Source organism: Catharus ustulatus, chromosome 16 (assembly GCF_009819885.2).
Source record: "Catharus ustulatus isolate bCatUst1 chromosome 16, bCatUst1.pri.v2, whole genome shotgun sequence".
Taxonomy (NCBI): Eukaryota; Metazoa; Chordata; class Aves; order Passeriformes; family Turdidae; genus Catharus; species Catharus ustulatus.
In genome coordinates, this window is record NC_046236.1 from 6340555 (window position 1) to 6364094 (window position 23540).

Below are 23540 nucleotides of genomic sequence, written 5' to 3' on the forward strand. Positions count from 1 at the left end.
CCAAAATTCTGCTTTCTGTGGTTGAGGTGTCACTTAAATGTGAATCTGGAGGATGAATTGAGAGAATGACTTCCAAATTTTTGTAAGAAACAGGCCACCTTTTGGGAAAGCTGGCTGTAGAGTGGTTCTTACATTTTTTCTTTTATTTCTAAAGATCTTCCTGATATGGGGTAGTGGTTAATTTTACTTCATACTAAATACTGGGGAAGTTTTCTTACCCTCAACTTCCTCTCTCTAAGAATATTTCTAATATTGCTACATATTCTAATACTACATGTATGTAATTTCTGATTCCTAATTTGAACAGAATCTGCTGGCATTTAGGTTATGCTTTTATAGTCTTTTGGTTTATTTCTAATTCCTAAAATTTGGATGTGTAAGCACAGTGCTTCACAGAACTGCATTTTCCACCCAGTTATTCTTGAACACTCATGAATAATGGTATATTGTTAGGCTCAATGTGCATAATGACTTGAATATTGATTGTTGTTTGTGTTTTTTATTCTTAGATGATGCTTCAGCTCCAGAGCAGCCTCTGATGTCCAGTCAGACAATGTTGACTGATGAAACTCTTTCAGCTGTTTCAAAGTCCAGCAAAAATGCTGTAAAAACCAGTGACATAGAAACAGCCAACCTGTCTCCCAGCCTGATTCCTGCACAGCAGCCCACGATTTCCTTAATCACAGATGACAACACAGACACACTGAGTGTGGAGTCGCTCACCCTGGTGCCCCCAGTTGATCCCCACAGCATTCGAACATTCAGCTGCATCCCTCAGGCCTCTCTGCAGCCTGAACTTGAAGCTGACATGGTGAAGGAGGTAGAGGGAGAATGTTCTGACTAAAGCCACCATGCAGACTGTAATAAACACTGAGGGAAGTGCAACCAAATTGTCATTTGTTTTTTCTCTGGGAGTGCAGATACTTCTGGAGGCCTGAGAGGCCTCAGGTCCACACTAAGGGACCAACTGGTGATGGAGAATGTCAGCAGCTTTTAGAGCCAACATTGGATCCTCAGCATATCTGAACTGGAGAAGAGAGAAAAACCCCGAACGTTTGAATCTGGACTGCTTCTTTCCTACCAGTTTCTGTTATACAAGAACATGAACGTATTTCAGAGGACCTACTGCCTTTCTAATAGGAACTAATTAATTATAGAAGGTCTACAGTATTATGGCAAAGTGAAGAGACTTTTGGATACCCAGCTTCATGGTACTGCATTATTACGTCTCTGAAATGGGAGACGTGCCATTGACCAGAAAAAATTATATATTATAGGACAGAGGTAAAGCTTCCTTTTGAGTCAGGGTGTGTTTTTTCACTTTGGTGTTTGGTTTGGGGCTTTTTTTCTGGAGGGGGGCGTTTTGGGATTTTATTTGGTTCTTTTGGTTGGTTGGTTGGTTTTGTTTTTTAACCCTGATCTTGTTCATCTTTTGGAGGTCTGCACAATACCAGCAGGCTTGGTCATATTCAGTATTGTCTTGGTAGGACTTCAGACTTAAATACTACGTTTTCCATATGTAATATTTATTTCAAGGTTTGATTCAAAGTTAAAATACAATGCTTGTTCAAATTAACATAAGGAATTTTTGAACTACTTTAGTCTTTGCTTAGCCACCTAGAGCGGAATGTAAAACATTTTAAAAGATTGCTATAGCTTGTTTGTTCACTTCTGACAGTCTAATTGCTACACATCTGAGGAGTGGTGATATCCCTGCAACTGAAAGACAACTTCAAGAAGCAGACAAGCAGTTTTACTCTAAAGAGGTTTTTCACATATTTTATAGTTAGGTAGGAAGAAGGTCACCATATCTAACTGATAATTCCTTTGCAGGTCTGATCTTGAACAGTATTGTGTAATTTATTTTTTTTTCTTATCTGGGATAGTATCTTACTTAAACAACATTGCTACATAAAAGTTAGTGAGTTAACATTACTTCCTAGATCCTGACACCAAGCTGACAGAAAAGGGAAAGATGTTGATTAAAGTCTGGAATGTTCTTTGCTGACTTGATGCATAATTTAACATGAAAGGAATTTAACATTTTTCATCAATTTCCAAGTAAGTTAATTTAATAGTAAAATGAATAGATTGTCATTGCTGGTCTGTTTACTGAGTTGGCAATTCCTCAAAGGAGGACTGCTGTTTACTTGGTATTGGTTTTAGTCACCACTGCAATCTGTTTCCTCATTCTGTCTCTACTGACATTGACTTCGTACCAAATAGGTGAATCTGCAAAGTTTTTACCCAGTTCTTAGCCTCTTCCTGGCTGTTACAGGGAATACTCGATTTTTCAGTGTTTTATGTATGTATATGAGATTGACTAATTCACAGGTACCACTTCTCTCACTTTTTGTCTTCTCCTTCACATAATAATTGAATCTTTGCCATCTGGGTGTATGAGGTGTCTGCTACTGAATCCCAGTAATTTTTTTCCCCCCTTATTAACTTTTACATGCAGTTTTGATTTCTAATTTTCTGTGACGACTTCTTTCTCTCAGACTGAATTAACTGGTACTCTGACCATTCCAGAGTGGCCCAAACTCTAAATGAACTCAGAGTTAGGTGTCCTCAGCACTGCAGTGGATTTTGTGTGAAAATCTGGCATTATTAGGATAAGAGTCTACATTTTGGATTGTTTAGTCTCGTGCTTAAGATGAATTTGCACTCATGCAGTCATTGTTGCAGCTAATGTGCATGTACCTGAACAAGCCTAGACATCAGTAACAATCTGGGCACAAGGACCACATGAATTTTCATTAGCTGAACTGACTGCAGTCTAGCCTTTCTCTGAAATGTTGCAGCATTACACTGTAGTCTCAGTAATATTCTAAAGACCATTATAAAAAATGCCTCACTTAATTTGAAAGCATTTTATCTTAGTTATTAACCTGAAATTCTTGACCTAGTTTACACAAAATACCACTGTGCAGGCTGATTTCCCTTAAATAGAATTCATTTTAAACTGGGAAACCTTGATCTTTATTTATCTCATTTCAAATTCAGATCTAGCAAGATTAGACCCGTGCACAAGGAGTCTCTTCGATGCATGTTCATAATGTCACTCCTGAGCACAGGAAATGGAGCAAAGGGAAAGAAGGGTGACTCTGCTTTTCATTACTTTTGAGTGGCTTTTAACTCTCATGATTACTTGTCTAGTGAGAGCTTCACAGGAAATGACTGAGACAGGTACTGTTATTAGGGAAATAGAAGAATAAGTCTGCTGTTAATTTGCCTGAGCCACCTCTGAGGAAAAAACCTGAGATCCAACCTAAACCCGCCCTGACTCGGCTCCAGCCGTTTCCTAATTAAGCAGTAAAATGTGAATAACTCTAATTTCCAGACTTACTACAAGTGTAATTCTTGTGATTACTTCAAGCAATCCAAAAATTCAGTAATTGCCCTGGAATTGAGTATCATTTCACTAGCAGTAAAATAAACTTTATGCTTGAACACATAGGTAAGCTATCAGACAAGCAGGTGAAACTGTGTGTGTAAGGATGGAGCCACTTCCTAAGAGTGAACACTTCACCCACATGGTGCTGCTTTGCTCTGGTGTAGTCAGTCACTTCTCTGCAGGAGACAGGGAGCTCCAGAATAGCCTCAGGAGCTGTGGCACTGACCAGCAGGGAGTAGTAGTCAGAAAACCACCACTAAGCTAAACATTCTTCTCTTGTCTCCACTAACCAGCTGAAGTTAAACTTGTTTTTAAAAGAACATTGCCCAGGCAGGCAGTCGCTGTCTGGGAAAACAAATGGTTTGGTTCTACATGTAGTTGAATCAGAGATCTGCAGAGACATTGGCTGGGGGCAGGGAGATCGAGGCCTTTTGCCTCCAAGGTAATTAGTCTCCTTCTTTCAGACAGCCTAATGTAGCCATCCAAATATATGCTGAAAATTCTCTTCTTAACTGCTGCTGTCCTCCTTCTTGAAAGAGTTTTTTGGTGTGTCCCTGGTTCACCACCACTGTCCTACCCTAGGATATCACCCACCTAGGCACTACTCTTCTGTTATCTGGCAGTCTTAGGAGAAGTTCTCCTGTGCTTGCCTGCTGTGTTTCTCTTGAGCTTTCCCAACATTTGCAGCATGAGTTAGAAACAAATAGAATAACTCTTCCCATATCCTATTGGATTCTGAAAAGCAGAGGGGGATCCAAGCAGGGCTTGCTAGGGTGGGATGTTTTTAGGGGCTGGGAGGGGAGTAGTTCTTGGGGGTTTTTCTGCTGCTCAAGACTTGAGCAGCAACAAAGACACAGGAGATGCAGTTCTTGACTGAGTCTCAGAGGGTTCTTTCATATGGAAACCTATTTTTATATTATATTTGTACAGAATTTTCCCTATTTTGATCTCCTAACATTTTTAGATTTGCACGTTGCTCAGATTTGATTTGCAAAGTGTTAAAATATATATTTGTGTTTGTTAATGTATTATAAATGTAAAGCTAAATTTTGGTTGTCTAATAAATGTGCACTGTGGTGGTATCTGGTTTATTGTTTTGCTAAATTGAATTCATTGGTTCTTAATGTGAAATGGAAAAACTTGTCATTGTTGGGACTGTCTTGTTAGCATAAATGTGTGGAGTGCATTTATTTTAAAAGTAACTAAAAATGGCTTAAACAGGTAATGACTAAGAATACTTGATAACAAAAGTTAAGGTCCAGACTAGTACACAGGATTCTTTTAAAATCACAATCTGAAGATGCATGAGATTTTTTTTTAGCCTGTTTCCCATTACTTTTGGTTATGGTTACTCATGCTGAAGTGAGTTTAAGACACGTAATAATTGCAATCTGATCACTTCAGTATGTATGAGAAGATCTGGCAGTTAGTGTTTGGGTGTGTTTAAGGATTAACTGGCAGAAGTATTTACAATGAACATAATAATTTTTAAGATTGGTAATAAATTCAAGTGTGCAGTTTCATAGACTATTACAATGTCTAGCAGCTTTGTTTTGCCAGGGGACAGCACTGAATATACATTGTCACAACTTCAGGAAGCCCTCTAGAAGCATTGCAAACTTCAGAAGATAACTTTAGGCATCTCCACTTGTGAATAGCTTGTGTCGATATTTTTGTTGCAAACTCTTTCCTTCATTTTTAGATGTTTTGTAAGTTTGATTGTTTTCAGTGCAAAGAGGGAGAAATGTATTTTTCTAGAAGAATGAACGTACCTGGGATTTAAGCACTACAGAAAGCATTTAATGAACATGGACTATCCTCCTATGAAATACATGTCAGTAAAGTTGTCTGAAATGTAGTTCATTTGGGAAATCAAAGTCCTGAACATGCACTTACATAGAAAAAAGCCCAAACATGTTTGAATTGAATTCTGAAATGTCTTTCTACAGGCAATAAGTATTAATTTAATCTAAGTTATGTTAGACATTTGGAGTAAATGTGATATCTTATGTTAATTTAAAGAACAATATAACTAAGTGTCTGGGAAGGGAGTGAAATTAGAAAATATTGGTGTATGTTTCTGAAATCCAGACTTCTGAGTCTGTATTTGCTGGCATTGATGATTTGTTGTGGCTATTGAAAACCTGGACAAGAACAAGGAATAAACCTTTGTAAATGGAACTTGGCAATAAAAATGGTGTTACTAAGAAAACTTCTATCCCTTTCATGTGCTGTTGATGCATTTGATGCACAAGGACATCCATAAGCAGTGAAAGGCAAAATTTGCAGAACCTTGCTTTTATTTAGAAGAATGTTGTGCATATGTGACTGTTAGGCACTTTTGTCTTTAAGCCAGGGTAATTTGCACTGCATATGCAGGAAAGACATCACAAGAGGGGAGCAGAAACAAACCTAGAAGGGCAGTGGAAAGTAGATGAGACCAAGAGGGGCTGGGCAGCATCTAAAATATGTGAACCACTTTGAAAGTGCCTTTCATGTGTGATTTCTTCCCCAAATATATGCTTTCACCCTCTGCCTCTTTCTCTGGTGCATGTTGCCAGTTCAGGATATGGAATAAATCCAACCAAGTTATTACTTAGATTTTTGTTAATTAGCCTCTACATCTATAGGAATTCATCACAGCCAATATACATTCCTTGGGAAATGTGATCTCAAAATAGTCATTGCTCCAGAAGCTTTCTTAGGAAGAAACTCAATTGCATTGTACCATCAAATAAGCAAGCTAGTTATCAGAGAAAGGAGACAATACTGTAATTTACTCTAATGCAGGTATTAAATCATGGTGTATTGTGGAAAGCAAGCTTAAATCTGCTCCTGGCAGCCAAAGTTTCTAAATTTTGGTGGTAGTACTGCTTTAAGGTGACAATTTGTGATCAGGAAGGTCCCTTCCATCATGTTTGAAACTGTTTTGTGGTTCTGTATCCTGATGCCTCAGAATTCTTGCAGCCTTTTGTCTTGTCATTTTTCCTGTGTCTCTGTACTGAACTTTTCTGGACTCTGACACTGAGTCAGATTGAGCCTAATAATTAATACTAATGATCTGAGAGGGAATGAAAGCACAGCCTCCAGACCTCTTCTCATGCTGACTGGGTTGAAAATGAACTGGACAGACATGCAGTGCTGCATTAGTCCACTCTTTTCCTAGTCCCCACAAACATCTAAGTGCAGCAACTTAGTCCTGTAGTGGGTAAATCCACTTTATAGACAAGATAATTCCAGCATAGTTATAAAAATAAGGAAGTTAAACTCTGAATACATTTGTCAAAGTAACTCTTGTTGAAGATACAGCATTTAGAGATGTTCTCTTTGTTTTTTGACACTTAACCTTTGTTTTTGTGTCAAGGAAGAAGTTCTTTGGGACTTCATGGATGCAACTGTTGGAGCAGAAGAAATTGGATTTCTATTCTGTCATGTTAGAGCTTGTGTGAAGACAAAAGCTATCATGGTACTTTCTGGTGATCTTGAATATCTGCTGCATACAACTGGGAATTGTCTAAGAGATGGTTATTTATATTAATTTATTCCCTGAAAATTCTACTGAATTTTAAATTCATAGGTTTAACCAAATAAGGAGAGGTAGAGGGAGTTGCCACACCTGGAGTTGCAAATGTCCAGTGACAAAATTGGAAGAAAGGTTTCAGGCAAATGTTCACACATAGTTAAGGCAGTTGAGCTGATGGGGAGTAAGTCAGTCTGGTTGGATGCTGCTCAGTTGTGTGTCTGCTTCTGGCTGAAGGATTTTACCATCAGCTTATCTGCAAATATGTCTAGGTCTTAAAATTATTACTGATTTTGGATGTCAGTTCTCTAAAATGGATTTTATGAGGTGAAGTTTTTGCCTTATTATTCAGACTTAAGATCTTTTGAAATAAGTTGGAATCTCTTGTCTGGCCTCAGACACTCAGCAAAGATGGGAAATACTGTGGTTGTTGAGTGGAAAATACTGATCTGAGCATTCCATTCTCCCTGTCTTGTCCCCAAATAAAGGTTTATATTTCACATAGGCCACAGCTGATTTTTTTTTTTTTTTTTTTTTTTTGCCTATTTGGATTACTGATAAGGACAGATGAATTCCTGGGCTCTGTTTCTTCCACAACATTTTTCTCAGCTTTAGTTGGGAATAAACATCGTGACACTGGATTGGAAAACAAGCTGATATTTTACTACAGAAACAAATTTTGTCTTCTGTTTAATTGAATGATGACATCTTTTTGTAAATTTGTCCTCATTTAGGGGTCATTTATTTGAAGCAGGTTTAAGCAGCTGTTTGAAACTGCATTGTTGATGGACCAGTGAATTGAGAAGGAAGATAGCCAGACTGGGTCACCACTGCAGATGTGCTCAGAGCTGGTTCTGCATTAGCAGCCAGAGCTACCAGAGATAGACAAAGGAGTTTCTGAAGGAAGAGAGAGGCAGATAACCATAATGTCTTAGGAAAAAGAATTTTGTGTCTGCAGAGAGGTGGGGTCTGCAAAGTAGGAAAGTAGTTTCACTCCTCCTGATAGGTAATTTGAGGGACAAGAGAAAAGAAACATGGCTTTATAGCACTTTATATGAAACCATGACCTCTGTGCAGGATATTGGTTACTTAACCGATACTACAAAAAGCACATCACCTGTAAGAATATCAGATACAGCTGTCCATAGCCACACCTGTGTTGAAGTTTTACTCTTTTCTCCACCACTGTATTATCCTATGCAAACCCGGTTGTTTATGTGAGAGGGGTGTAGCTTAATTCCAGAATTCTTGGGAACAAGATGTAAGCAGCCTTGCTTTGCTGCTTCTCCACTGTGCAGTTCACTTGAATTTGCTTATCACAGTTTATCAGCTTCAAGGCTTTCCTGTGAAAGTGGTGTTGGTAACCACTGTCTGTTAGATAACCTGCAATTCTTACGTAGCTGCCAAAGTGCTTTGGAGGGAGATAGGTTCACTCAGCTCACTAAACTTTGGTTCAAACAGGCCTCTTCGAGAGTTTCTGAACAGATCTTCAGATGAGATGTTTTGTGAGGGAGGGATACTTGTCAAATTTTGTCAAACCACAGATCTCTTTGAACGGCAGCCTTGGAGCTAAGCTTCCTCTGCTTTGACTGAATCTGCAAAGAAAACCAGACCTGTTATGGGAAATCAGAGGTGTCTTTTCTCTTGCTATGTTTAGATCAGCTCACCCTGCAGAGTGTATTATGCTGGTATCAGCAAGCTTCACCTATGCTTTAGCTTAACAGGACATTGGACAGGTCCTTCCTGTTCCTGAGTTCACCCTTTTCAGACAGATTAGTGGTGCACTTGGGAAGCCTAGTTCATGCTTGTAAAATGCTTTCAGGTTGATGTTAAGCATTAATCTTTTTATCACCTTGTTGTAAGGAAATGTCATTAAAAGCATCATTCCAGTCTTACTGCTTGCGCCAGTTAACGTAGTTCCTGCTGAATACCTGTAATTTTCAGAGTGAATAGTTTTGGTCTTTTGTTTGCACCATATCTCTGAGTCATCCGAACAACTTCAAAATGATAAGAAAACAAGTCTGTCTTCTAGCTTCTAGGAATGTTTGATTTAAGACTTGGTCATAATTTGCAATGATTCGCTATTGACCAGAATGATTAGTTCACAGAAATGAGTTTGCTTGGAAAGAAGACTGGTGTCTTTTGAATTTAGGGAAAAAAGGAAGTGGGGAAAAAACCAGTATATTTAAAATCTTTTCAATCTTTCCTGCTTCATAGTAATGATAGTAAGGAAATGATTAATCCTCTTAGAAATCAAATTGAATATGTGAGTCAGTCTTAGAATGCTGAAACTGTTTTAAATGTCTGTTTATACATAGGCTAAAAGAAACATGGGACTTAAGAAAGAGAAATTGCTAAGAAAAGCAAGAAACTGTGAAGAGTTTGCCTTCAATTTAACCATAGCAGGATGATGTACAGACCACCTCTGTAAAAGTCTCAGGTACTAGTTGCACAATTATTTGAGGGGAAAAAAATTACAAGCATGGCATAATTTAAGACATGACAGTAAAATGCCAAGTCACTGAAAAGGAACATGAGAATACTTTTCATCTGCTTCAGTTGCAGCCAGATGTCTTACCTGAAACTGATAGGAAGTGTAATCTGAAATAATGTGGAGGGGTTGGTGTAGGTGAGTAGATGTTTGCTTTTGCCAGCTCTGAGCTGGGATATGACAAACTTTTCTCCTTTGTTAGAGGGAAATGTTACGTGTTGGTAATCATGAAAAAATCCTTAACTGCTTAAGAGTTACCAGTTCCAGCACTGAAAACAAGGTATCTGTCAGCCTAAGAACCTCTAACAAAGGTCAAATACAATAAAGAACTGTTCCTCAGAATAATTGAGCAATCCCACTTGGTCAGTCTCTTGCACAGAGTATCTGTCAAAGACCATAGGAAGCTTGGTTTTGGTATAATTTTTCATGTAGAGCCTGTTTGTTAGATTTATCAGGAACTAGCTGAGAACAACTGGAGTGGGAATAGAAAATCTTTATGCAGAAAGCAATAGAGAATTCCTTGGAAAGCTTTTTAGATATCCCAAAATGAAAAACCAGAAGTGACCAGCTGTGTGGGTTCTATATAAGGCACTACAACAATGAGACCTAACCAAGAGTCACTAATTAAGTATTTCTTATAATAGTAAGTTAAACATTACCTGAGTGAATGAAGAGAATGTATCTGAGGGAAACTAGTCTGTTGATTTCTCAGTATTTTCAAGAAAACAAACACAGAAGTTGCTGCAACCTGGTGCTAGAATGTACCTTTTGTCTCTTGGCAAGATTTCCTCAGCTCCCTGGTTGATAATGTACCATTCATTCTGGAAACAAATTTCTCAGTAGTCCTGTGACTAACCTTGTTAATGTGAAACACTGAGTGATGTATTCTTTTATAATTACTTACTGACCAAGCTGGATAACTGGAAGTTGATTCAAGAACTTCTCGTTCCCTTCCATATGTCACAGACATCCATCCCTGCTTGCACTGAAAATGCTGTAAAAAACCAGACGTGAATTGACTCAAAGTCTGTTACAGTGAGTTTACAGTGTGTAGGGATGACTTGTGTGTAGGGCAGGTGTGTGACTTGTGCAAGGCAGTGACACAGAAGCAGTGATATTGTTTCTTTGTTAAAGAAAAGGAAAACATATCACAGGCTGATGGCTCAGAACTGTACATGGAGTTTGTGAATGACTCGAGAAGTAAACACAAAGCAACTGCCTTTACTGATGACTGGTTTGAATATCCAGGGGCAAGAGAAATTGTATGTAATATCTGATCTTAAAATGCATCTTCTAGACAACATCTTTTTACTATTATATATGTGGAAATTTTTCCATGTAATATTAACCTTCAGAATAATATGATGACTAAATAGATGTTTTAGGAAAAGTAATAGGACAAACCCAGAATGATTGTTTGGCCAGTATGGATGAGAATCGTCTGGAATATTGCCTCAGCTGTCAACAAGAATTGATAAAAGAGCAGTTTTGGGGACACTACATGAAAAAAACTCCGATTTCAAGCTTTTTGATAAGAGACAACGGGAATGAAAAAAAATTCCAGTTTTTCTAATGAGAATATTTAATTCATAAGTGCATTAAGAAATTTCTGTGCAAGCCTTCCTTAGCCAGAATTACTAGAAATCTTGCAAGAGGTTATCTCTTCTGCACAAGAAATCTTTCAGAGTTCAGTAAGATGCACTTTTCCTCTGAAGAGCTATTTCAGGGGAAAGGCTGCAGACAGCCAGATTTAGTACTGACTGGAGATTTGTCAGTGTTAGCTCCTGTAATTCTGCTTTACTCATAGAGCTGTGATGTTTCCGAATTGTTTCTAGATTAAGGAAACAATAGGAAAGAAAACCACAGTATTTCTCAACTCTCAGAAATAAAGTTCCGCAAATTGGCAATTTTCAGACATTGCAGTGCAAATACTCCGCCTTTGTCCATGTTTGAGATGTGCCTCGGGCTTGAGTTCTGGAGCAGTTATTAATTTACCTTTGTGATTTTTTTTTTGGTTTGTTTGTTTTGTTTTTTGTTTTGGCTTGTTTTGTCTCATTGTAAGAAAGAGAACTTAAAAACATAATCTGTCCCATCTGAAAGCAGAAGGCTATGACACTTGCACAAGTATGAACCGGCCTTTGTAAAGACACCCCTGTGCACTGGGGTTTAGATCTGCAGCTGTATCCAGCTTCAGTCTGCCAGGAGAAGGAAACTGCACCTCTTCTCTCGGACCCTCCTTTGTGAGAACAAGCCAGTGTTTGGCCCATGGTGTGGAGGGTTCATTTTGGAGCAGTTCTAAATCTGTACACAGTAACATTTCCCTGTAAGATGTTTTACTTTTATGTGGTAGATCCAGTACACTTCTGTATAGTGAAGCCAGAGATCTCTAGGAGGTCAAACCTGACAAACAAATGGGAGCAGCTGCTCCTTGTTTTCATAGCTTTCCTCCTTCATTCCAGGAGGCTTGGAAGGATGGATCCTTAGCTCAGTGTGCAATGTCAAATCCTCTTTTTTATATTAAAACAGGCAGGAAAGAGAATGAAGTGGGAATCTGTAATTCGACCTGCTTGAGCCAAGACAGCAAACCACAACCTGAATGTGCAAGGCATAAAATAAGTAAGGGGCCCTCAGTGAACTTTGCAGTCTTGGAGCGAAGCAAGCAGCTTGTTGCTCCCTGCTGCTTCCAGAGTCAGTCTGGAACACGTGGCAGTGGGAGGGTGGTGCTCTCTGAACCGTGTGCTGTGGTTGGTTTGTCAAATGAAAGGAAATCTCTCCTTGTGCAAGAGTTACCACAGTGCTGAGCAGCATTCCAGCAAGGAAGAGGCATCCTGAATTGTACTGCCTACCCGGCCAGGGAACAGGACTTTTCTGTCGCGTCTTAGGCTTTGATTCTGCAGTTTCCAAGCTCTGTGGCTGACAGATAATCTCATTTATAGCCCCCCTGATTACAGGCTCTAAGTGTGTACTTTGCACTTTCTCTCACAAGAGCAAAGTATGTAAAAATGTACTTGGCTGCCTCTTTTCCTTCACTGAGGATTTGTTGTCTGCCACAGAGCAGCACTTTCAGAGTGGTCCAGCCATACTGGAACTGCAGAACCGCAATCCTGCTTCCAAGGTTTATTTGCTGGCCTCCAATGTAAGATCCAGGTGCAAGATTTTTGTGGGAACGTGGGTTTCAAGAGTTTTATTAATAGAGACTATATATTTGTGTTTATATTAGTGCACTAATTTGAATAGCACTTCGCTTTTGCCTGAGGGGTTATGTGTCATTTTGTGCTTGCAGGAAAACCTGCACAGATGCTTCCAGTAAAAATACTGGATTTTTGTAAGAAGCAGATTAATTAGGATGAGCATCAGTACATGTGTGCATATGGACTCAGGCATATTCACTTTGTATCTCTGAGTCCATGTTAAATCAACTAGAGCTAAAGTAGAAAACCAAGAGAAGTGGACCATTACCTGGTGCAGGTGTTTGGTACAGAACACCACTGGCCTGGTTCTGTCTCTCACTGCAGAATGGAGACCTGCAGGACTGATTCAGAAGCCTGTTCTTCCTGCACAGCCACTCTGGAGTCTCCTTGGTTTCCCTTTTGCTGTTCCAACTCCTCTAGGATGTGGTTAATTCTCCAATGTTGCAGTGTGGCTACAGGGCAATTACTGTTTGTGTGAAACTGGAGAGAAATGGGTGGTTAAGTCTGCCTCAGATGTAATTAAGTCTGAAATGTCTCAGTGGTCACATTAGAAACAGTAATTTTAAGCTCTCTTATTGGTTTAGACCATAGCCATTTGTTATATAAAGAGACAAAGGATTTTTTTTTTGTCCTTCAAATGATTTTCTGTGGCAACATGAAAAAACCAGAGTTCTTTAAAGCATCAAGACAGTAAAGACTCCTTGGCCTGCCAAAATAAATTCGTTAAGAAACCTCAAACCATTTTTTTGAATGGAAAAAATATCTAATTATCCTTTTTAGTCCATTGGTGAAACAAGCCATGCCTGCAAGCTCATCCTTTGGCTGACTGTTTCACTATCTGTGGTCCAGAGATGGAATTTTAATGTTGTTAGTCATGCAAAGGCTTAAATTGCTTGCTCTCAGGACTGTATCATTCAAATACATTTTTCCATGCAGGAAATGGTCTAAGAAGTAATTTGCTCTTGCCTTTATGTTGTAAAGATATGTCCTTGTTTATATTGATGCAATTCATTTTGAGTTGCATGTGTTGCAACCAGTTTTGATTACATGAGATGGATTTGAAAGAACAAAAACATAAAGTATACTAGATGTGGGGGGCGAAAGGTAAGAGTAGCTAATATGAAATTGTTGATAGGAGTATTTTTGCCATATTCAGTCCACTATTGAGAACAAGCTAAACAACAGAAACAAATTTAGGTTAAGTAGGTGAAACTGTGTCCAGAACTGAAATACCATAATTTTTGTGTTTTGAAGGAGGACCAGAGCAGGGGGAAGTCTGATTTATGCATCAGGGTGCTTATGTGTCAGGAGTTTGCTGGTTCCTGGGAATGTTTGCAGAAATGTTTATGGATTCCTCAGCTTGGAAGCTCTTCTTGTCAGACTGCAGGAAACCTATGGTAAAGAGACCATTTCTGAGAAACAGAAACTGAGCTCCTCGCTTCCAGACAGGCACAGTAGAATTAAAAGTGAAACTACTGCTGTCCCACAGTGATAATTAATTTAAAATTAAACCACAGAGCTGGGTATTTAATTCATCTACCTCTGGCTCCCTGCTAATGCACCGGGTAAGGACCCTGAACACATGACTCAACAGGTGGTGAAAAGCCTGTCTGCAGGCTGGGCTCCTGCATGGCCACCACTGAAATAGGTACACCTCACCACTTCAAAGTTCGCTCAGCTCAAAGTTGGGTTTTTTCTTAAACCACCTAAGAAAATGTGTTAAAACATATTCCTTTTTAAAGGAGTGTTTGAATTCCCTACAAACTAGACAGAGACCTTTTCTCTTAGCTAGCTTTGAACCTGGATGGGTTAGGCTGATATTAACTTTGTCTGACAGTTAAGTTGTCTAATTTCCCCGGCCTCGAAGCTTTTGCATAAGTTACTTTCACTTTTATATAACTCTGTATCCTGATGTGGTAATACCAAAATGTTCATTTAACACACATTACAGAAATAAACCTAGGTATCATAGACAGAACTGAGTTAACAATAGTCCATCTAAAAGAAAGACAGCCTTACAAAGGTGTCTGTTAAGCCCAGGTCTGCAATGTTACAAATACCTTAGAGAGATTAATCACTCAGGTGGTGGCAGCTTCTGTTTCCCTTCTCTCCTCTGTCAAATTTGGCACAGTAGAACCAAAGACTTAATGGAAGAAAGTTTAATGAATGAGTGATTTTAATTGGGAGCTAGATTGATTGCAAGGAAAATTATTATTTGGGGTTCTTTTTCTGGAAATTTTCCTACAAATGCCTGCCATCAGATGACTGAATGAGCATTCACTCAGCTGATAAGTCAAATTAAAGATATGTCTTCAATGTAACCTCCAGAAGCTGAGAGGAGAACGTTTTTAGCAATTGAGAGAGTTTAGATAACAAATATCTGAGGAATCTAGCAGACAGATATATTAATACTTGTTTAGTATTGTCCCCTTTCTACCAACACAAAGCATTTTTGGAAAATGAAACAGGAAAGCAAAGGAAGCCAACTTAAGTCTGAAGCAAGGAGAACAACTGTTGAAGCTTTTTGGAAAACAACCCTTTGATTTCTCTCACATCCCTGAGTTGTTCTCTGCAGCTTTCCCACTAATCACCATCTTTAGCTGCTTGGTCTTCTGTGGTCTCACTTCCACCCTCTACTTAGCTGATGCACTGACACGGTTTCACAGGAGGGATTTAATCCTAAAACCAAAAGGTACTTGAAGCACATGGGCACTGTCACATGGATACAGACCTGCTTTGTCTTGTGGCCCTTCCCCAGCCCGAGGCTGTTCTGACTGCTTGGTGGGACACTGCTGGTACAGCCCCTACACTGGCCTGGGATGGTTTGGGGCCCTAGGCCTGCTGCAAGAAATAGGGCGCTGGATGCTCAGGTGGGAGGGAGTAGGATGGAATGAAGAATAGAACTTTCATTTTTCTTTGATTTTTTGCAGGGTTGTGGGTGTGAATTGACAAAAGTCTGGAGCAGTAATGCAGGACAGGGAGGGAACTCTGGACTTCATGGCAAACAAGGGAGGAAGCAGAACAGCAGGATTAAAAAAGACAATGTCTTATTGATATATGCCAGCCAGAATGTGCAGATTAGTGTTGGAAGCATCCTCCTGTTTAAGTGTGCCCAGAAAAGACAGGAACAGGTATTTATGCATGCCCAACTCTCTCAGGTTGTTTTCTAGACACTGAAGACAGGTCACAGTATTCTTGGGAGAGTAACATGTATGACATGTACAACTTGCATCACTGAAGGGAAAGGCTTAATAGCAGTGGGAATAGTTAAACATTAAATTCCCTTCTAGGAGTAGAGTTCATTCAGCTTCTTACCCAGCAAAAGTTCATTTGTGCTGTTTGCTCAGGCAGGCACCCCCTGAGGGCACAGTTTCTGCTGGCCAGTGTAACCAATACATGCCATTCTCTGACAGCACTTGTTCTTTATCAGCTCATTAAGTGTGGGTTTTCAGCCAATGAAAACATTGGATATTTGGCAATGCATTTATAATTAGTGCTGTGGCAGAATAATGGAATCTGAGGTCTCAGAAATTATCAAATGTGTCTGTTTTCAGCCAATAATCCCATGGAGACAACAAAATGGAAAGTGAAGAATAGCAGATTGAAGGAGGTAGTATGGAGTGTTTGGATTTACTGCGGGGTACCCAGACTCTTTCCAGAGTTCAATAGTGCCTGAAGACCTTGCAGAGAAAGATGTTCTCTCCCCCTTCCTTGCTGTGTCTATCAGGCATTGCCAAGTCATCTTGCCTGTACCATTTATTTCTTCCCAATGAGAATGCTTTTTGTGTTTTGACAAGAGGTGTGCTTAGGGAACACATTTTTATAGTCTTGAAATGGTTTGATATTGAGGATACATTGCTAGGAAGAGAGGCTGACAAAGGCTTGAAGTACACTTTCTGTAGGTGTAGCTATGCAGATGTCTACTCAGTCTCACTATTTTTAAAGTGGGAATCTCCATTTATTTTGCCTGGTGATCTAGGATATTTGTAGCCAGCCATCAGCCACTTTGTGCTTTCACGTAGGAGCATCAAGACATGGCTGCTTTCTGTCAACTATGTTTTTGTTTTCCCCTCTTTTGGCATGCATTTGACAAGCATGATTTGGCATCTTCCATGACTTGCAGCCTGTTCCCTAAGAACTGGCCTCCAAGCTATTGACATTTTCTGGTTAGATGTCATCTTCCCATAGCAGAAATTCTTCTCCCTTCACATCAGTGTCCATTTGGTATTGAGAGCCAACCCATACAAATCAGATGAAAAGCTTTTCTGCACTCAGACTGGAGAGTCTGAAGTTAATGTTCCAGTGGTTCAGTTTATTAATGCTAAGTGGATTGGGAGTGTTTGAGATTTTTTTAATGTTTTCTAGAAGGTTGCAAAGAACTGAGGTGGGGACTTCGTGAACTTGTTTACTAGCAGATAGTGCTCCTGTGACTGTGGTGAGCCAAAAAATCTGCCTGAACTCTAACTGGAAGAAATAAAGTTCCAAAATACTGAATTTCTTCTTTTTTTTGCCAGACATTCTTGTTACAGAGCCACATGAGCTTTACTGCTGGCACAAGAGAGAGGTGGGGAGGGAGGGACAGGCATAGGACCACATCATCCTGTCTGAAATTCACTTCAACTTTCATGAAATCTTACTCAAGGTTCTCAGCATGTCCCAGATGGAGTGCCAGGCATGTGCTTTCTCTGAGCTACAGTCTTGGCTGCTACTGCTCTCTGCTGCTTCTTACCTCTATAATACAGCCTGTCATTCCCTTTGTGACTCCTTCATCTGTGTCCAGTTCAAAGGAAGCCCTTCAGAAGTATGATTTAGTCCTTGTCAGGACTTGATATTTGCAACAGTACTGTGGGCTGTAGCTTCCTTTTGGCTTTATGTATTATACAAATATTTGCATAGAAAGGAACAGGATTAGTTCTGTTCTAAGTCTGAAGTGCTGAGTGAAAAGTACTGAGAAGATCTGTGGGATTTGCACTGTGGGATCAAAACTGTACTTGCAAGCAGTAATTAATGGCATGGTGACAGTATCCTTTGCATTTAAAACCAGGACTCAGAACATATGAAACAGATTTCTTCTAAATGCCTAGAAGGGGGACTGAGAAAAGCAAAACATCTTATATTTGAATCCCTATATCCAGCATTGGAGCCAGAAGAGTCTATATTCTTCTGCTCTTTCTGGTTTGTTTCCTTCTTTGGAGCATGAAGGATGGTCTGGGGAGGGAAGGCACTGGCTCCGTAGATACAGGGTGTGTGATCCAGGGGCTCAGTTCCAAGTGAAAAATCATCTGTTCTCAAATGCTCATTTCTGTACTAACATAGGAGTCATGACTGGGCTGTGCAGCTACATTCAGGCTTTTCCCTCTACAGTCTCAGCAGTGTCTCTGGGTGTGTTGACCACAGAGTACAGGCCCAGAGCATTTGAAGTGTGCTGACTTACAGAGCACCCCATGCTCCCAGTGCATGAGCACTGGAGATGTCTGGCAGGTCATAATCAGTATTTTGCAAAACTAAATGCAGGAGTGGCCATATGGGCACATGAGTAATGCATGTGCTATTGGTTAGAGGCCAGGCTTTTACCTCTGTGCCCGTAAATCACACTTAGTCCTCTTTTTGTTCCGAATGGGGTGAAGCTCTTCCCACTCTGACTACTTGGCCCAGTCCTAGGTGTTAGAGCAACTTCCTACAGTGCAAACTCCTACAGAGTTGAGATCTGTAGTGCTGTTTCGTTTCCAGGACTCGTGTCAGACTGGCATTGGCACACACAGTGGGAAGGCAGTGTTGGACAAGAAGGAATTGCAGGATTTTTAGCAGAGTACTTTCAGTACTGGCCTTTGGGAAGCCTCGGTACAAACCATATCCACGGAAGTTTGCCAGACTGACTTTGCTGCAGCTGTACTGATCTCAGTGTCGGAGACTTTTTTGTCCACCCATCTTTTCTCCTTCAGCACAAACAAGGCTGCTTCTATGCAGAAGTTTTTCCCAAAACTGAGGGGAGAGTTGTTTCTCCAAGTGCTTTCTTCCTTACCCACTGATTAATTTAAGGTGTGCCTTTGTGTCAGCACTGAGGGGCCTTACAGCAGCTTTGGTATGGGAAACCATGTGAGCTCTCCTGCAGCTGTTCAGAGGCGTGACAGTGTTCTAGTAAATGCCTCATGTTATTGTAGACACTGAGATAAGGTAACTCAGTGGAGTCAGATAACATTTTCTGAGACTGTTTCACTTTCAGATTCTTGGATTTTCTGCTTTTCCCCGATGCAGTGAATGCATCCAGAAAATATATAATTTTTTTTTCCAGTTTTGAAACAGGAGTAGTTATCTTAAAAATTTCCGTTTAAATAAATAAAAATTGCTTTCATGAAATATAAAGATGGAACTCTTCTGAACATTGTATTTCTTTTTCTTGTAAAGTTTAGAAATGTCTCCTGCTATGTTTTCCAACTGGCTCAGAATTGAAACAAACTTTTATAGTCTTTTATTTCCCAACAGGGAATTTCTGAATAAACTTTGTTTTTCCTGAGGCCCATCTCCCACTCTTCCCTGCTGAAAGGTATAGCCTTATTCAATCTCCTTGAGGGAGTGGGTGGAAATCCTGATGTCTTCATAGTTGTGGGAGAAGGTAGATAGAGAACAGAGAGACAGAAGCAGAGACAACTTCATGAAGAGGGAGTAGTAGCTAATCTTTGACATAAACAATGACACACAAATTACCTGATAGGCTATGGGGCAAAGGGACAGCCTTGTCGAAAATGGTTGATGTAGAATGGATCACAGGAGATCAAGTGCTCCAGAGAAATAAATCCACTGCTACCTAAGTATAAACACTCTCCCCCTGCTACACTGACAGCACTAGCAATAATTCAGAACTCTGTTATAATCCCACCCTTAAAACCAGATCCAAGTCACCATGCTGTCTGAAGAGCATTTAAATCTTTGACAATAAACCCAAAAGTGATCTCTGAAGTTAAGAGAATCTTCAGAGCTCAAAAATTGGTCATCAGAATTGCACATTTGTGAGCACAGTTTTGAATTTAGGAACCCAGAATCTGCCATAGTCTTGCTTCATAGACCTGTATTTCTTATCAGCTTGCTGGGGAGGAGGGTGTTTAAATGTCTTATGAAAATCTCCTCCTATGAAAGAAAAGCATGGACATGAATTATGTGAGAATTCTGATTTATCAGATATAAGCTAGGAAAGAGCAGTTATGTGAATTACATACTGAGGCAAAGTAAGATAATATTGCTACCCATTTCCCTGCTTTTTCTTCTCAGTTTTAACACATTTTGAAACAAGACTAAATACATATCTGTATAACGTGTAACTGAAGGACAGCAGGGAAGTAGTTGGAGAACTTAACCTTATACTGTAATGGGCTATCAACAGCAAGCAGGAAAGATAATTGTGAATTTCCTGTGTATTTTTTTTCCTCCCCATGAATTTTCTGTTACTCCTGGTAAAGTGAGGAACTACAAAATGAGGCAATCTTTTAAAACTGTACAATTCTTCCGACAGTGATGCATTGGTATTTATGTAGGAACTATTTTACCAGAAGTACACATGATGGGGAGGGAGGGATGCATGCTGTGCTATTCTCTCACAGAAAAGAAAAATCAATCCATTCTCATAAATAATATACAAAATTCTCAGGAAGATCTAAATTGAATACACTTAAGATGTCACCAGGGTTCTAAGCCTCATTGGCCAAAGAGCTAGCTTGGGAAATGCTTTATTCAGTTCAATTACTAGCAAAATTTGGGTGGACCTGATCACCCTTACTGTCCATTACAGCCTCTGGAGAGAGGACACCTCTTCCCTGGATAACTGAACAATCATTGCATTGCTGCAGTAAAACATTTGCAGGGGCCAGAGGGGCCACTCCTACCTCCAGAAGATTAGGCAGCACAGCCAGGGGCATGGATTACAGTGGTAGATTTTCTGCCTTCAACTGACACAGTGTCAGACTTGTGTAAATGCAGGAATTGCCTGGTTTAATTCAGGAGTGACATTATCATTTACTTAACCGTAAAAGAAGTTTAATGTGCCAACAGCTTTAGTGTTCAAAGTAAAAAATATATCAGGTCTTGTTTACTGGGGTTTGACATTTTTACCTTGCAAATCCAATGTTAATTTTCCTATTTTATATGTTTATAAATTTTTATGTATTTCCACTCTTCCTCTATTTGCAAAGCAAAATAACTGAGCTATAGATTATTATGAAAAGGCCATACGCAATGACTGTATTTAATTGTTTTCTGGATAACTGGGTAATTCAAGACTTGAGTACATTCAGATAGGAAAATGTTGACATTTTGCTTCTCCTGGATTTCAGTGCCCTTATCGGAAACGTCACTGATTGCTCCATAGCCTTGCTTCTGATGTTTGCTTTTAGCTTGCCTTCTAATGTTGTAAAAACCTAGGAGTTTAAACTTAGCAATATAGAAGGAGTCAGTGCATCATAGGCTTTCCATCACTTGTAGTTAGTTTAATGTTTCTGCTGACTCTATGACTAATGGCCTGTGATGGCAAGTTAGAAACTAGGAGTATGTGGGCTCCCTGGGGTCTGTGAGTTCAGGTGTTTCTGACAGAACCTCCTTCTAGCACTATCTTGTTTAATGGTTTGTTTTTTTTATGATCACTGAACTAAGATTGTTGCTATTGGTGCTGGTCCCTGAGTGGTTAATCTATTGTTTGTGAGCAGAAGTTGTAACACAGCCAAAGTGACGAGTCATTAACTTTTCAAGGCTAAAAGAAGGGGCCCTCTGCCTTTTGGGTAATGAGTGCAGTGGAGAGCAGCTCAGCCATTAACAGCAGACTTACACAGCTGCATCTTTCTGTGATTTTGTCCTGTATTTCTGAGCTCCTCCTCAGGTCTGGTATAAATTCCTACACAGGTGTATTTTTAACTCCCTTCCTGTCAGTACCTGGTGGCCAAGCCTCCACCTTCTTTTATTTCACCTGCTCACAGGGCAGGGAGCAGCATATCCTGTGGCTGGTCAAGAGCTGAGTGGCTGCTGGCTCTTGTCTCCCAAGCCGGAGATGGGTCATCCCAGACAAATCTAAGTGGAGCTGTTTGTACTTTTCCCTCTGAGATTAGATGTGCAGAGAAAACAAAAGTATTTCTCTCTTCTCAACCGTGCATATTCAGAGGGCTGGAGAGAGTGGGTAACTCTGGTATTTTAAGATTTGTAGCAAACTGGATTAGAATCTATTGAAGCCTTCATAGCAGGAATAGGAGGCAGAAGAGGCACATTAACATGAACTATATTTTTTTGAAAAATCAAGTTAAAAAACCAGCATGCTTTGAGAATATTCTATGTGCGTCAGCAGCTGCTGAATTTAAAGCAAGGGAGCTGTTCCACTGAAATCTCCTGGCTGTCCCATGGAACCACAATTCTGCCTCCACTGTATTTCTACGCCAGCTGTTTTTCTATCCTAGGCATTCTTTCTAAAGTAAGCCAACGCTTCCCTCCTCAGTCCCCTCCCAAAAAAAAAAAGTAAACAAATCTTTCATCATTTTCTAGAAGCAAGTACGCTGCAGGTGGTTTAAATACTAAGTGTCCTTCTATTTAGAAATTAAAGCCTTTTCCTTATCTCAGGGCTGACAGATCTTTGACTAATGGACGTTTTTTCCTATAATAAAAAGTTTTTTAAACTACTCAAAAATACTTCGGCAAATATTTCTCTGTCAGGCAGTAATTGAACAAAGTCTCAAGATGCTTGATGCTGCCCCTCCCTGTACTCCTGAGGTTTTTTTATGCACTGCTTTTTGCCTATAAATAACAAAGATATCTGAAAAGGGAAACCTCTTTTGAGAGGAGACATTGTCATCTGGCTGCTACCCAATAAGGCCCTGTTGGCTGTAAGTCAGTGCTGATCTTCCCTAAGTCTAATGTTAGTTTAGGCAAAAAACCAAACCAACAACAACAACAAAACCACTCAAAACCTGATTCTATTGTGTTTGCTGTTTAAAGGGAAAGGAAAAGAATTGTTTATCTTCCTGTATTAGAAGACATAGACTTTAATGCTGCAGCCAAGAACACTTCTCAGTTCATTTAATCCATTGCAAAGCTGAGGATGGTCCTTTCTGGCAGGTACCTGAGAGCCAAGCACCAGCAGCCAAAGCACAAAAAACAGTGCCAGGTTTTTGTCTGTGCAGGGAGCTCCAAGTGCTGGGACTAAGAACTCAGTATTCTGTGCATCTGCAGAGGCTAAGGCTACCTCTGCCTTGGCTCAGTGCTTCAGCTGTACCACCACACTTTGACTGAGGAACCCAGTAGGCCAGAGAGTTTTTTGATTTTTACCTATGGGATATATCTGTCATGCCATTGTAACTGTGCTTAAAAATAATACAGCAGAAAACTCGAGTGTCTCTGTGCAAACCACAGAATGTAAATGAGTGTGTGTTGATGTCATGATTGAAAATATAGCTAGTCAGCTCACTGCCACTAGTTATTTTTACTTGCCCATGCCTAGGAACTGAAATGTCTGTTCTGGCCAGCTAGGCATCCAAAAAACAATGCCTGTTTCCCACATCTTGTTCTGTTGATTTCTTAGTTGCATTCATGCTATTTTTCTAAAACAGTCTAATCTGGTTAGTATTACTTCACATATTAGGATGTGATATTTGGGTTATAAAAATAGTGTTTTTAAAGACTCTTGAGTTCAGAAACTTCAAATTAGACTGAAATGGTCACGATCACTTCATATAAATGGCCTCCTTACACCTTAAAATGTTAAAAGATGAAGCACCAAAGTTAATTACATCTTTGTTAGAGGCTTTTTTTTCTCTTCTCTGTCTAGATATAATTCAATGGTATTAGCACTCAAACAGCCATAGTTTATATGTAAGTTACTGAGTTTGACACCTTCTCTGACCTCTCCTTATTACATGGAAGCTTATCTGGGATTTTCAGTTACATATTACGATAGATATTTAAAGCTGGTTT

The 23540-nt window shown here is 39.7% G+C and overlaps 1 protein-coding gene across 4 annotated transcripts in view; it reads left to right on the forward strand.

Annotated features, from left to right (window-relative positions):
- Nucleotides 1–5613, forward strand: part of CLEC16A (C-type lectin domain containing 16A) — a 60478-nt gene extending 54865 nt beyond the window's left edge. For 2 of the 4 annotated variants that reach the window (XM_033073886.2, XM_033073887.2), the window contains one exon: nt 510–5613. In XM_033073886.2, coding sequence (XP_032929777.1) covers nt 510–844 — 335 coding nt within the window. In that variant the 3' untranslated portion in view covers nt 845–5613. The remainder of the gene's footprint in view (nt 1–509) is intronic. The other 2 variants (XM_033073890.2, XM_033073888.2) reach the window with 2 other exon arrangements.
- The last annotated feature ends 17927 nt before the right edge of the window (nt 5614–23540 follow it).